This window comes from Sinocyclocheilus anshuiensis, unplaced genomic scaffold, assembly GCF_001515605.1.
Source record: "Sinocyclocheilus anshuiensis isolate Anshui unplaced genomic scaffold, SAMN03320099.WGS_v1.1 scaffold2459, whole genome shotgun sequence".
Lineage (NCBI taxonomy): Eukaryota > Metazoa > Chordata > Actinopteri > Cypriniformes > Cyprinidae > Sinocyclocheilus > Sinocyclocheilus anshuiensis.
In genome coordinates this window covers 158,763-170,261 of record NW_015538121.1, presented here as the reverse complement: position 1 = coordinate 170,261, position 11,499 = coordinate 158,763, and the positions used below count along the sequence as shown (strand labels likewise).

Below are 11,499 nucleotides of genomic sequence, written 5' to 3'. Positions count from 1 at the left end.
AGTGTCTCTCTCTCTCTCACACACACACACACACACACACACACACATTCAAATCTATACACATAGGCACATATGCCACTCACTGGATGTCGTAGAACTACTGCGGCATCCCCTGGATCACAGCCGCCCAAGTGCCACGCATACAAATCAGGTCAGAGGTCAGCTGTGAAGCGTGACCTCAGGACAGGCGGTCAGTGTGTTCACTGCATCTCTTTCACTCTGATGAGTGGAAGCCGAGTGGTGTTAATATGCCCATTCATTCTCACTGCCGTCTGAGTGACACTCTCATTGTCGAGGGTTTATTATTGGAGAGAATATTCTTGAAATAAACCCTCATCATTTGTAATGTCACTGAAAGTAGACGTTTTAAACCAATTCCGACTTGGTTTGTAGTTTTAAGTCTATTTGGAGAGAATCTTAGCATTTGTTTTGTTTCATGGTAATCAGTGTGACACACATACGGCATAAAGAAATCACTATATCATAATACATGTACTATAATGTATTTAATATTTGCTTGCTTTAACTTTATTTGTATTTATTTTTCCCTGGTTTCACCCATCTTATTGTATTTTATTCATACTTTCAAAGTATTCACACTTGTATTTCATTTATTTTTTAATGTTTTGTCCTCTTCTGTGTTGTTAACCTATAACTTTTTAATAGTCAAAATCTGAATACATTGGTAGTTTCTTCTCTCTCTCTCTCTTTTTTTTTGCCTTTATTTATTTAATTATATATTTATTTTAGGGCTGTTTATCAGTAGAAACAGGGGACAGGTCATTATTGTGGAGAAAGGATTGACACACAACACAGGCCAGAACCTTATTAATCCAAACAAACACCACTGTGTCTGGAGGATATGGAGGACACTAACTGCTAAGTCACAGATCCGGCCTATATTAGGTAACTTTTCAGAACAAACATGTGGGAGGTGATTTGTTAAGTGATTACTGAATGCATTACTCATTTCTCAGCATTTTTAGGATGGAACAACCTTTGTTCAGGTAAAGTGTGCATGCAGCCTTTATGTAAGCTAAGGAAGCACTGGAGAAGCTTGTCCAGTCAACGAGTGGTGCCTCCAAAGCAAAGAAGCCGCAGCTGCCTGAAGAGATGCAACATGAGATGACTCAAAACTGTGATGAGTAGCCTGTGGAATCAGAGAGCGGGTGGGATGGAGTCAGTACATTCCAGGGTAGATGTGTAACATCGCCCCCTTTGAAACAAGAGTTGACAAGAAGTGGGAACAAGGTGGAGTTTGCTTTAAAGGAAGAGCACAGCTTATCCTGGTTCCCAAACCGTTTAAGGACACAGAAATACAGGTCTTGAGTTTGTGCAGAAAAGTTAACGCCACAAGTGGATCAATGATGTCAAAAGTTCAAGAAGAGTTTACAACGAAAGGGTCAAAGGTCATTGTGAACATGCAGCAGGTGGCGTCAGGGCCAGGTGCCTCTTCTTTGCCTAAAGGTTGCCAAGTATACATTATGGTGCTAGCAACACCAAGGCCGTGGGATCAGTCTGACTCTTTCTACAGATTTTAATCTAGCAGCCAAGATTTTCATGCTTCCATTAAGCTATTTTATTTTTGTGTGTCAGATTGTGCCACCGTCTTACTAACAAAGCCAAAGGTAAAGTTTAAAAAAAGATACAGAGTAAAAAGAGGGTGATATCCCATATCCGTTCAGTCGGCAGAGTAGCGGAAGCGAGTCGGTAGACAGTGTTCTCTATATAGAACGTGTTATTTAAATGTGTCCGGAATGTAAAGCTGTCTACTTAGATATGGGATCGTAGCAGCATTGCGCCAACTCACCTTAACTTGAGATGGAACTATCTCCATTTTCTCCATTACAATCAGTGATATGATACTTCAAGCTAATTGCAAACATTCACTTAGAAATCTTTAATGCTTTGATCGACATTTCAAGAGGCTCACAGTGCCATCCGCCTTAGTTTTCAAAGCGGAAGTAAGCTATTTCCTGTGAATGTCAGAGACTTCCGATTCATTAACGGACTGTTTTTGTAGCGCTAAAATAACTCAAAGCTTTTCAAACATGAAATTTCATTCAAGCTCGAATCATTTAAAAATTTGAAAAACTCGAATACAGCTTCTTTAGAAAATATCTTGGATTTAGTGGCGCCATCTTGTGGCTAGAAATGAAATGACAACGTATTCTCATACAAAACACAGCAGTATATAATATGTCTCTTACTATTCCTTATCATTAAGTTGGTATTTAGAGGACTGATGCTGTTCCTAGATCCACCTGACAGACCTTTCTTAAAGGAGTTTTGGTTTCTCACACTTGACTGACAGGTGCCAAGTTCAGGCGGTATAGACAGTCATCAGAATGCCCAGTATGAACAGCTGAGGCATCATGGGGGATTTTCCTCTGGCACTTGCTTCCATTCCGATTGTAACCACAGGGTGGTTCTCGGGGATTGAATGCTTGTGGTGCCTCTCAGTTTTGTTCTCTCTCTGTAGATGTTTCTCTGGCAAGCTGATCTGAGACCAGAATCTGCAAAAAAGAGACAGATTGGCTCTTGGTAAACCAAATGCAGAAAACATTGGTTTTGAGCTCAGCGTGGCCTTATAAATGGAGTGGGTGGTCTTATAAATCATTATCTTACCCATTAGGGGAAACACTTATATGGACAACTTATATGGAAAAAATAATATTACATTAATATTGTGTGAATCTCACAAAGAGGTCATATATTTTACCCCAGAATCAAAAGAAAATGAATATAGGCCTACATTTTGCATGAAAAATATAGCCTATTTTAGGACATTTAAGACATTATGCGACATTATTTACAAATGTTTCAATGGTTTACTGCAAAAAATAGCATTCTAATTACTGTAATGTGAAAGAAATCTCACTATCATTACTGTAATATAATTTATAATGTCCAGAAAATATAATTGATGTAATATATATATACACACACACACACACACACACATCTATTGGCGGTCAAAAGTTTGGATGTTTCTGGACGTTTGAAGTTTGGATGTTTTTTAAAACAACAACAACAATTTTGTCAAATGTTATTACAATTTAAAAGTATTGTTTTATATTTCAATATATTTAATGTAATTTATTCCTGTGATGGCAAATCTGAATTTTCAGCAGCCATTACTCCAGTTTCACATGATCATACAAAATCATTCTGCTGATATGCTGATTTGCTAAGAAACTTATTATAATCAATTTTGAAAACAGTTGTGCTGCTTAATATTTTTTGTGGAAACTGTCATGCACTACCATTAAAAAGTATGTGGTAAGATGAAAGAAAGAAAGAAAGAAAGAAAGAAAGAAAGAAAGAAAGAAAGAAAGAAATGATACTTACATTCAGCATACATTAAATTGATCAAAAGTGACAGAAAAAAATATTTATAATTGTATAAAAATTCTATTTCAAATAAATTCTATTCTTTTGAACTTTTTGTTAATCAAAGAATCCTGAACAAATCACAATTTCACCACAATTGTTTTCTACAGGGACTGTAAATAAGAAATGTTAAAGGTATAATCAGCATAAATGGCCATGATTAATTTTAACTAATGCTGTTTATATTTAAATAGACGGTGGGTTTTAGATGTGCCTAATTGTCATGAACATAAGCTCACAATGAGGAAAAATATTATGGTATTACAACAGCATTCATTATCTTTAGGAAAAAAATATACTTTTTATTTCTTTTGATTTGCTAGTAAAATATGACCCAGATGTTGCTTGACAGACTTGTGAGATTCACCATTCACCATTATCTGTCTAATCTGTTATCGAACTAATTAATTATCCTGCATTAACTGTCACAGAACACACTGTTACACTTTGGTCCTTTACCGATAAGGCAAAACAGCCATGAGGTTCAGATAAACAGATTGTATTCTGTTTTTTCCCGCAAGGGATTAAACTATTAATGTCACACTGACACTTCACAACCCCAAGACTGCTAAATATTACACACAGGCCAACACCACATCTGAATAGGAAAATCCTCCCGCATCCCCACAGTGACAGTAAACACGTATATGACCTGATTTACTCTCATAATTATTGAGAACATGTCCTTTTGGAAGGAGATGACACCATTTACAGGTTACGTGGCAATGCTACATGCGTCTTCTTATTGTATAGACTAGTGCTGTGCCAATGACAGCCACCGGATTAAAATATAAACTGAGTGGTTTGTAAAACACTTACAGAATATAAAGATCACAATATTTTTCCATATTTTCACATGGAGAGGAAACTTGCTGTTGTATTTCTTTCATATCAATATTATTTCTTTCAATAAATAAAACGATGACCTTTCTTTGACTTAGTGCCAACATCATCCCAGAGTCATGGAAATAGCCATACACATAACTGACCGGAACCACTACACTGGTCCGTATGGTGTCTAAATACACCTAACAATGCATAATAAAACATAGTTCTCATGGAAACTCTCATGTTTCAACTCTCATGCATTAAGATGCATCAATACATGTTTATGTCACATATAAATATCAGTACCTGAGCCAGAAAAACAAACATTCACAAGCTTTTAACTAAGCCTGCAAGAGTTTGTCTACCCTGAGCGAAATGGCTAGAGGTATGTCTGTGATGCTTTCTGTTACATGTTATTTGTAGCACTTAGGACATAGATATCATATCTTATTTTTGACATCTCCCTATTTAGTTATATATTTAATACATGTATTATATATTTTTTCTTACCTGTAAAAGTAATTTTATAGTTTAAAGAGGATAAAATAAATTGCTTGATTTCATTGGTTATTTTTTTCAGGAGCTTTGAAACAACAATGCTGCAGATGAAAAATAAATCTCCTTCTTTTCTTCTCCTAGCATTAGTGCTATTGTCGGTGGTGCTGGTTAGTTTGTTGGTGAACCAGGGGAGAGCATCAGATAACCAGCGGCTCTTCAATAATGCAGTCATTCGTGTACAACACCTGCACCAGCTGGCTGCAAAAATGATTAACGACTTTGTAAGATTCTCATTCAAATCTATTCAGAACTAGTAGATTCTAAACTAATTTAGAGCAAACATTATTGGTCACACCTATTTAGGTTTAAAAGTGAAATATGAGCTTAGGACTTTGATAACTCATCTGCGAAACTTCTATTTATTTAGTTATTTGAGTGAGTTGAATGTATTATAAATAATACATTTTAAATACAATACTAAATACAATTTGCCTTTTGTTATCAAGGAGGACAGCCTGTTGCCTTAGGAACGCAGACAGCTGAGTAAAATCTTCCCTCTTTCTTTCTGCAATTCTGACTACACTGAGGCGCCCACTGGAAAAGATGAAACACAGAAGAGCTTTGTGAGTAAACTATATAATTAATTATTGGTCACACCTATTTAGGTTTAAAAGTGAAATATGAGCTTAGGACTTTGATAACTCATCTGCGAAACTTCTATTTATTTAGTTATTTGAGTGAGTTGAATGTATTATAAATAATACATTTTAAATACAATACTAAATACAATTTGCCTTTTGTTATCAAGGAGGACAGCCTGTTGCCTGAGGAACGCAGACAGCTGAGTAAAATCTTCCCTCTGTCTTTCTGCAATTCTGACTACACTGAGGCGCCCACTGGAAAAGATGAAACACAGAAGAGCTCTGTGAGTAAACTATATAATTAAAAATTAAATCCCAACATGTTTTGTCCCAGGGGTTTTCGAATGGGGGGTCTGGGGACCCCCAGGGGGTCGCAAGGGGTATTATGGGGTCTGTGGAAAAGTTTGGAGAAAAACAGTGTAAAAATATAAAAATAAATAATAATAATAAGATTTAACTAAGTACATTGATATGATTATATATATGAATAACCAAATAGAATAAAGTTATTTCAATAAATGCATAAAATACATCTTGTACTACAGCGAGCAGTAAAAGTAATAACATAACGAAATAAAAGTTTCATAGTTTCCAAATAATATTTTACACATATTTATAATATTAATTTTCACTGTGTTGGGTCTTTATAAATATAAATATATAGCTGCCTTTTAAATTTTAGGTTGGGTTCCCTCTCATTAGGATGATCATATTTGGGGGTACGTGCAATCTGAAATATCGAAAATCCCTGTTTTTATTCAACAATATATACAACTATAAAACAAATAGTATCAAACAAATTAAAGAATACAATATTAGTACATGCATGACACAGGCGAAATATTGTTGTTGTTTTCACACAAGTGGATGACAATTTTACTCTTAAATTGCTTATAAATCAAAGAAATCGTTAAGAACATATTTACCAACCACAGTAGATGCTAAGAGATTAACCGTTTCCATCATTACACATTTTTGCATATCATAGTTTGGGAAGCACTTGGAATTGATCAAATGGGCAGCATAAACATCAAAAATGGCCAGTGGTCTGAAGCCTCCAATTTTATTATTATTATTTTTTTCTTTCTTCAGATGTTGAAGCTTCTTCGCATCTCTTTTCGCCTTATTGAGTCCTGGGAGCTCCCCAGCCAGACCCTGAGCGGAACCGTCTCAAACAGCCTGACTGTCGGGAACCCCAACCAGATCACTGAGAAGCTGGCCGACTTGAAAATGGGCATCAGTGTGCTCATCAAGGTGAGAAAGACAAGCTTTAGGCTACTTTTATTTTTTCACACAATATGTCTAGTGGTCGTACCAGGACGTGTGACAGCATCTTCACATCTTCAGATCTTATTTGGACAGCTATAAGATCATTTTGCATTTGTATCTGCTGCAGGGATGTCTCGATGGTCAACCAAACATGGATGATAACGACTCCCTGCCGCTGCCTTTTGAGGACTTCTACTTGACCAAGGGGGAGAACAACCTCAGAGAGAGCTTTCGTCTGCTGGCTTGCTTCAAGAAGGACATGCACAAGGTCGAAACCTACTTGAGGGTTGCAAATTGCAGGAGATCCCTGGATTCCAACTGCACCCTGTAGAGGGCGCCGGTGTATTGCTAGTCAATGCCTGTACATTTGTGTTTTGCTGCGAATCCAAGACCAGTTTAAGTCCTTAAAACCTCCTTAGGTAATTACAGTCTGGTCTTATATATGCAGGAAATGTCAACCAGCCATGGCTAGGTCTGTGTTTTCTTTTTCTCTCCCATATTTAAACCTTACCTATTGTATTTATTCTTCTCATTGGGGAGTGCTCATAAATTAAAGCAGTTCCTTTAAAACGTAAAGGATGGATCTGATATAACATTTCACAGTGGTGCTAAGCAATTTATGGCAATATTTTCAAATATGGCCAAACTGACCTTAGTCAAAGTGCTAACAATATGTTCTAGTATTTTATGGCTCAAAAAGGGGGCTAAAGATCAGTGTTACATCGAAATTGTAATTTAAATGGATAGGTTCACTCTGTGTATGCATGTAAACATTTGTCTGTCTCATAGAGTATGCTCTTATTATTACCGCATCGTATTCTCTTCAAGCGCTGTGTCTTTCTCCGTTAAAGTTTTAAATTGCATGCAATATTCTTGATCTGTGTGGTTTAATTTTCACACCTAAAATTTTGACTGGATTTTCAGATCAAAATCTGTTGTTGTGCCCTATCATGAGCTGTAATGCGTCCCAAAACAATGAACAAGCTAAAATTGACCGAAAATTTTAATGTTGCTATAAGCTACAAACATTGGCACATTAAAACAAGACATGCCAAAAAAATATAAATGTAAATATATAATATGAAAAATAAAAGCAATATAGTCGACGCAATGTCGCGGGTCTCTACATATTAACCGGAGGAGATATGTTTATGAATTATCTTGTTTTATTATTGTGAACGCTTTCAGAACGTTTGGAACGTGCGTAGTTATTACATCACCGAGGAAACTCCAGTTTGTTCTATGCTTTCAGAATCCTTCCACTGATCCAATCACAGCGCATTACGTAATATTACGTCCAAGAGCGCAAAATTCGATTCTGTTTACGGAAGTCGTAGAGGGGTGGCGTGTGAACTGATTATTCAGGGTCTCTACATATTAACCGGAGGAGATATGTTTATGAATTATCTTGTTTTATTATTGTGAACGCTTTCAGAACGTTTGGAACGTGCGTAGTTATTACATCACCGAGGAAACTCCAGTTTGTTCTATGCTTTCAGAATCCTTCCACTGATCCAATCACAGCGCATTACGTAATATGACGTCCAAGAGCGCAAAATTCGATTCTGTTTACGGAAGTCGTAGAGGGCTGGCGTGTGAACTGATTATTCAGTTTTGCCGTTTTAATTTCAGTCATATGTTTTATGAGGTAACCACACCGTTGTCGAGTTGAAACTTTATTTAAAGTCCATATCTCATGGATATTGAGGTCGATATAATTGAGTTTAAAGTCCCTCTCGAAAACAACAAAACTATTTTCGTTTGGGACATTCAGCCAACATTTTCAGAGGCTTACATTTATGTAAGTGTATTGTGTTGTGCTGTGTTATATTATTAGATTTAATCGTACTATTCCTTTTATCTAATGAATGACCAATAATATACCTTTCACTTGCTCTTTAAGTCAGATTACGTTTAACCTTTGCTCAAAAATGTACATAAGCATTATGTTTGCATATCAATGAAGTCATAGATTGGTTAGCTTTGGACTTTGAGGGATTTTTAGTGCAAAATCACCAGTAATCGCATAAATGTACCAAACTTTTACTTCAACTTCTCATCTGACTTTTTAGGAGTCCCTGTGGAGCGTGTATTCAGCATTTGGAGCTCTTTAACTGTTGAGGGTCTGTCCCAATGCCACGGTGGCTGAACCTGTGTTCTATGCACTGGTGAAGTTCTAACGTTACTCATCGGCACAGGCATCCAAAGCACTGATAAACAGTGCCTTTTCCAAAGTTCTCCTTTAAAGGTAGCCTAATGTATTACAGATAAAGTGAGTGAAAGTGGAAGTGACATGTGGCCAAGTATGGTGACCCATACTAGGAACATCCAAAGTGCGCACACACAGCAGTGAACACACACACACACACACCCGGGGAGCAGTTGGGGGTTCGGTGCCTTGCTCAAGGGCACCTCAGTCGTGGTATTGAAGGTGGGAGAGAGCGCAGTACATTCACTCCCCCCACCTACAATCCCTGCCGGTACGAGACTCAAACCTGCAACCTTTGGGTTACGAGTCCGACTCTCTAACCATTAGGCCACGACTTCCCCTTATAAAGCTGTAAATGTGATAAATACAGATAAAGCTGATACAGATAAAGCTGTAGCTGTTAATGTGATTTGCACATGTTTTACAGATGGGCTACTTATTAGATTTACTTTTAAGAAGGTTTGAGTTGAAACTTTTTTTGCAAATATATTTCTTATTCTTTCTTTCAACCTCTCCCTCAGGTCCGAATGAGTACGAAGCAGAATCTGTCCTTTCTATAGCACTAAACCTCTCAGCCTTTCCAAATGTCACAACCTGGCTAATCACTATCTGGGCTTTGGCGGCTGGTCTACTCGCATTATTACTGTAAGCAGCAATATTGATGATATAGACTCTTCATTTTTCCCTCAAGGCTAACTGTGCATCTGTTCATGGCTGGTTTGTAAACCAAACATTTTTGTGTTTCAAAAGTTGAAGGACATCTCAAAGTGTGTGGACGCAGGGTGCCAAGAAGAAACAGATGACCAGAGTATGCTTTTAAAATATGGATGCATAGCAGAGTTGACCTTCCCACAGCACGGAGTGAGCTGCCAGGGGGTCGGTGTGGCGGAGGAGATAATCGACAACGATCCAGGTGAGGTCATACAGACTTGGCTTGAGGCATGCAACATGCTTTATTTTTTTTAGAAGGTTATTGTTAAAATAAAAGTTCTAGAATTTTGATCTCATGTGCACTTAAATATATTTATAAAAATATGTCTCAATAATAATAATAAATATTTATAATGATAATAATAATTACATTTATATTACGTTTTAAATAAATAATTAAAATCATATTTAAATGATGTATCTTGTTTGTCTGTCTTATCATATTTTTAACATGTTTATTAATTTGTTTATTTAGCTTTTTAAATAGCCCTACATGACAGCATGCAACAATAGCTATTAATCAGCAACATCTGCTAAAATGTTGAATTCTTTAGATCCAGAGGAAAAGCTGAGAAAAAGAGGGACACTAATGAAACGTGCCAAAGACAAAACTGTGGTGGCTGCCTTTGAAAAGGTGCTTCTCATGATCTTGGTATTTCAACCAAGTATACTTATACAAGTATTTCCAGCAACCTACTGTATACAGCCATTATACAACACATTGCAATCTGTGGTAATATCCATTTCATGTCATTAATGTCCCATAGGAAACGGAAAAGTAGCAATTGAGATCAAGTACGATCCAGATGAGATCCTTCCAGAGGAGAACTCAGAAGGAGTCATAAAAGTAAGTGTTCCTTCAAGATCTTTGTACATTCTGGTGAATGATGTATTGAATTTATTCAATTTACAGAGAAGTAAATGTATGAAAATTTGTTCCACGTCTGCTTAAATCAGCTCATACGGTTATTGTTTTTCAGGGTCAGTAATATTATTAACCATTGCAATGAGGAACTAGCCAGTCACTTTCAGTTCTTATCCGGTTGGTCAGTGGTTTAGCAACAGCCAATCAGAGAGCTATCTAATAGCCAATTACTTTATGTGGCAGGTAAATGACATCTCCTGGAATGAGTATGAAGGTGCTGACAGTAATACTGAGGAGGATTTCCCATGGGACCTCACAGTGGACCTCCCTGATTGACACCCACTCAGCTTTCTCAACCCACACAGTTGCCAATGTTTTCCAGATAAGTGACCACTGAAAATTATATAAGTTTTCTCTTTAATGTTTGGTATTGACCATAATGTGTACAGCATTACGGTCATCCTCTGTGGTTAACCTCCCAATTTCAGTGCAACTGACCTCAGATTCCTCTTCTCTATTTCCAAAGCAATTCTGTTTTTTTATTTGGCTGATACTACCAAGGTCACACAGGTTGAGGTTTAAAGGTCAGGTCAGATGTGAAGCCAAGAAAGTCATGTAATTTCATAAGGACTTCAGGGAATCCAAAATGCATTTCTTTATAACTTAAAAAAAAATATCTTGTGTACAAAGTATGATCAGCCTCTTTGTTTGACATATTTGCACTACCTTAGAATACATTAAGTTTTAGTATGTTCTCATTAAAATAGGTTTTTGTTTGTTGTGCAAAACATGGTCAGGTCAAAGTGTCTGAATAATTTTTGTTCCCAAATTTTTATCAATTTTACTGTCCACTGTATGAAGACGTTTTGGGTATAATATGTCACAGTTTACTTTATTTTGCTATCCTCACATGAACTATAGTGTCCCTCACACTAGTGAACAAAATATGAAAAATTATATCTGCTGTCTGAATAATTTTTGGTTTGACTGTGTATGTATATATATATACACAGGTGTTCCTGTGGCTCAGTGGTAGAGCATTGCGTTAGCAGCGCAAAAGGTCGTGGGTTCAATTCCCAGGGAAC

The 11,499-nt window shown here is 36.8% G+C and overlaps 1 protein-coding gene and 1 pseudogene across 1 annotated transcript; both read left to right on the top strand.

Annotated features, from left to right (window-relative positions):
* The first annotated feature begins 4,596 nt into the window (after window positions 1-4,596).
* On the top strand, window positions 4,597-6,960 carry LOC107683683 (somatotropin-2). The gene is made up of 5 exons (XM_016479758.1): window positions 4,597-4,606; window positions 4,861-5,000; window positions 5,528-5,644; window positions 6,453-6,614; window positions 6,757-6,960. The coding sequence occupies exons 1-5, from the start codon at window positions 4,597-4,599 to the stop codon at window positions 6,958-6,960; spliced, it is 633 nt and encodes a 210-aa protein (XP_016335244.1).
* Window positions 6,961-8,325: 1,365 nt separating this feature from the next.
* LOC107683687 (RAD52 motif-containing protein 1-like) lies at window positions 8,326-10,852 on the top strand (annotated as a pseudogene).
* The last annotated feature ends 647 nt before the right edge of the window (window positions 10,853-11,499 follow it).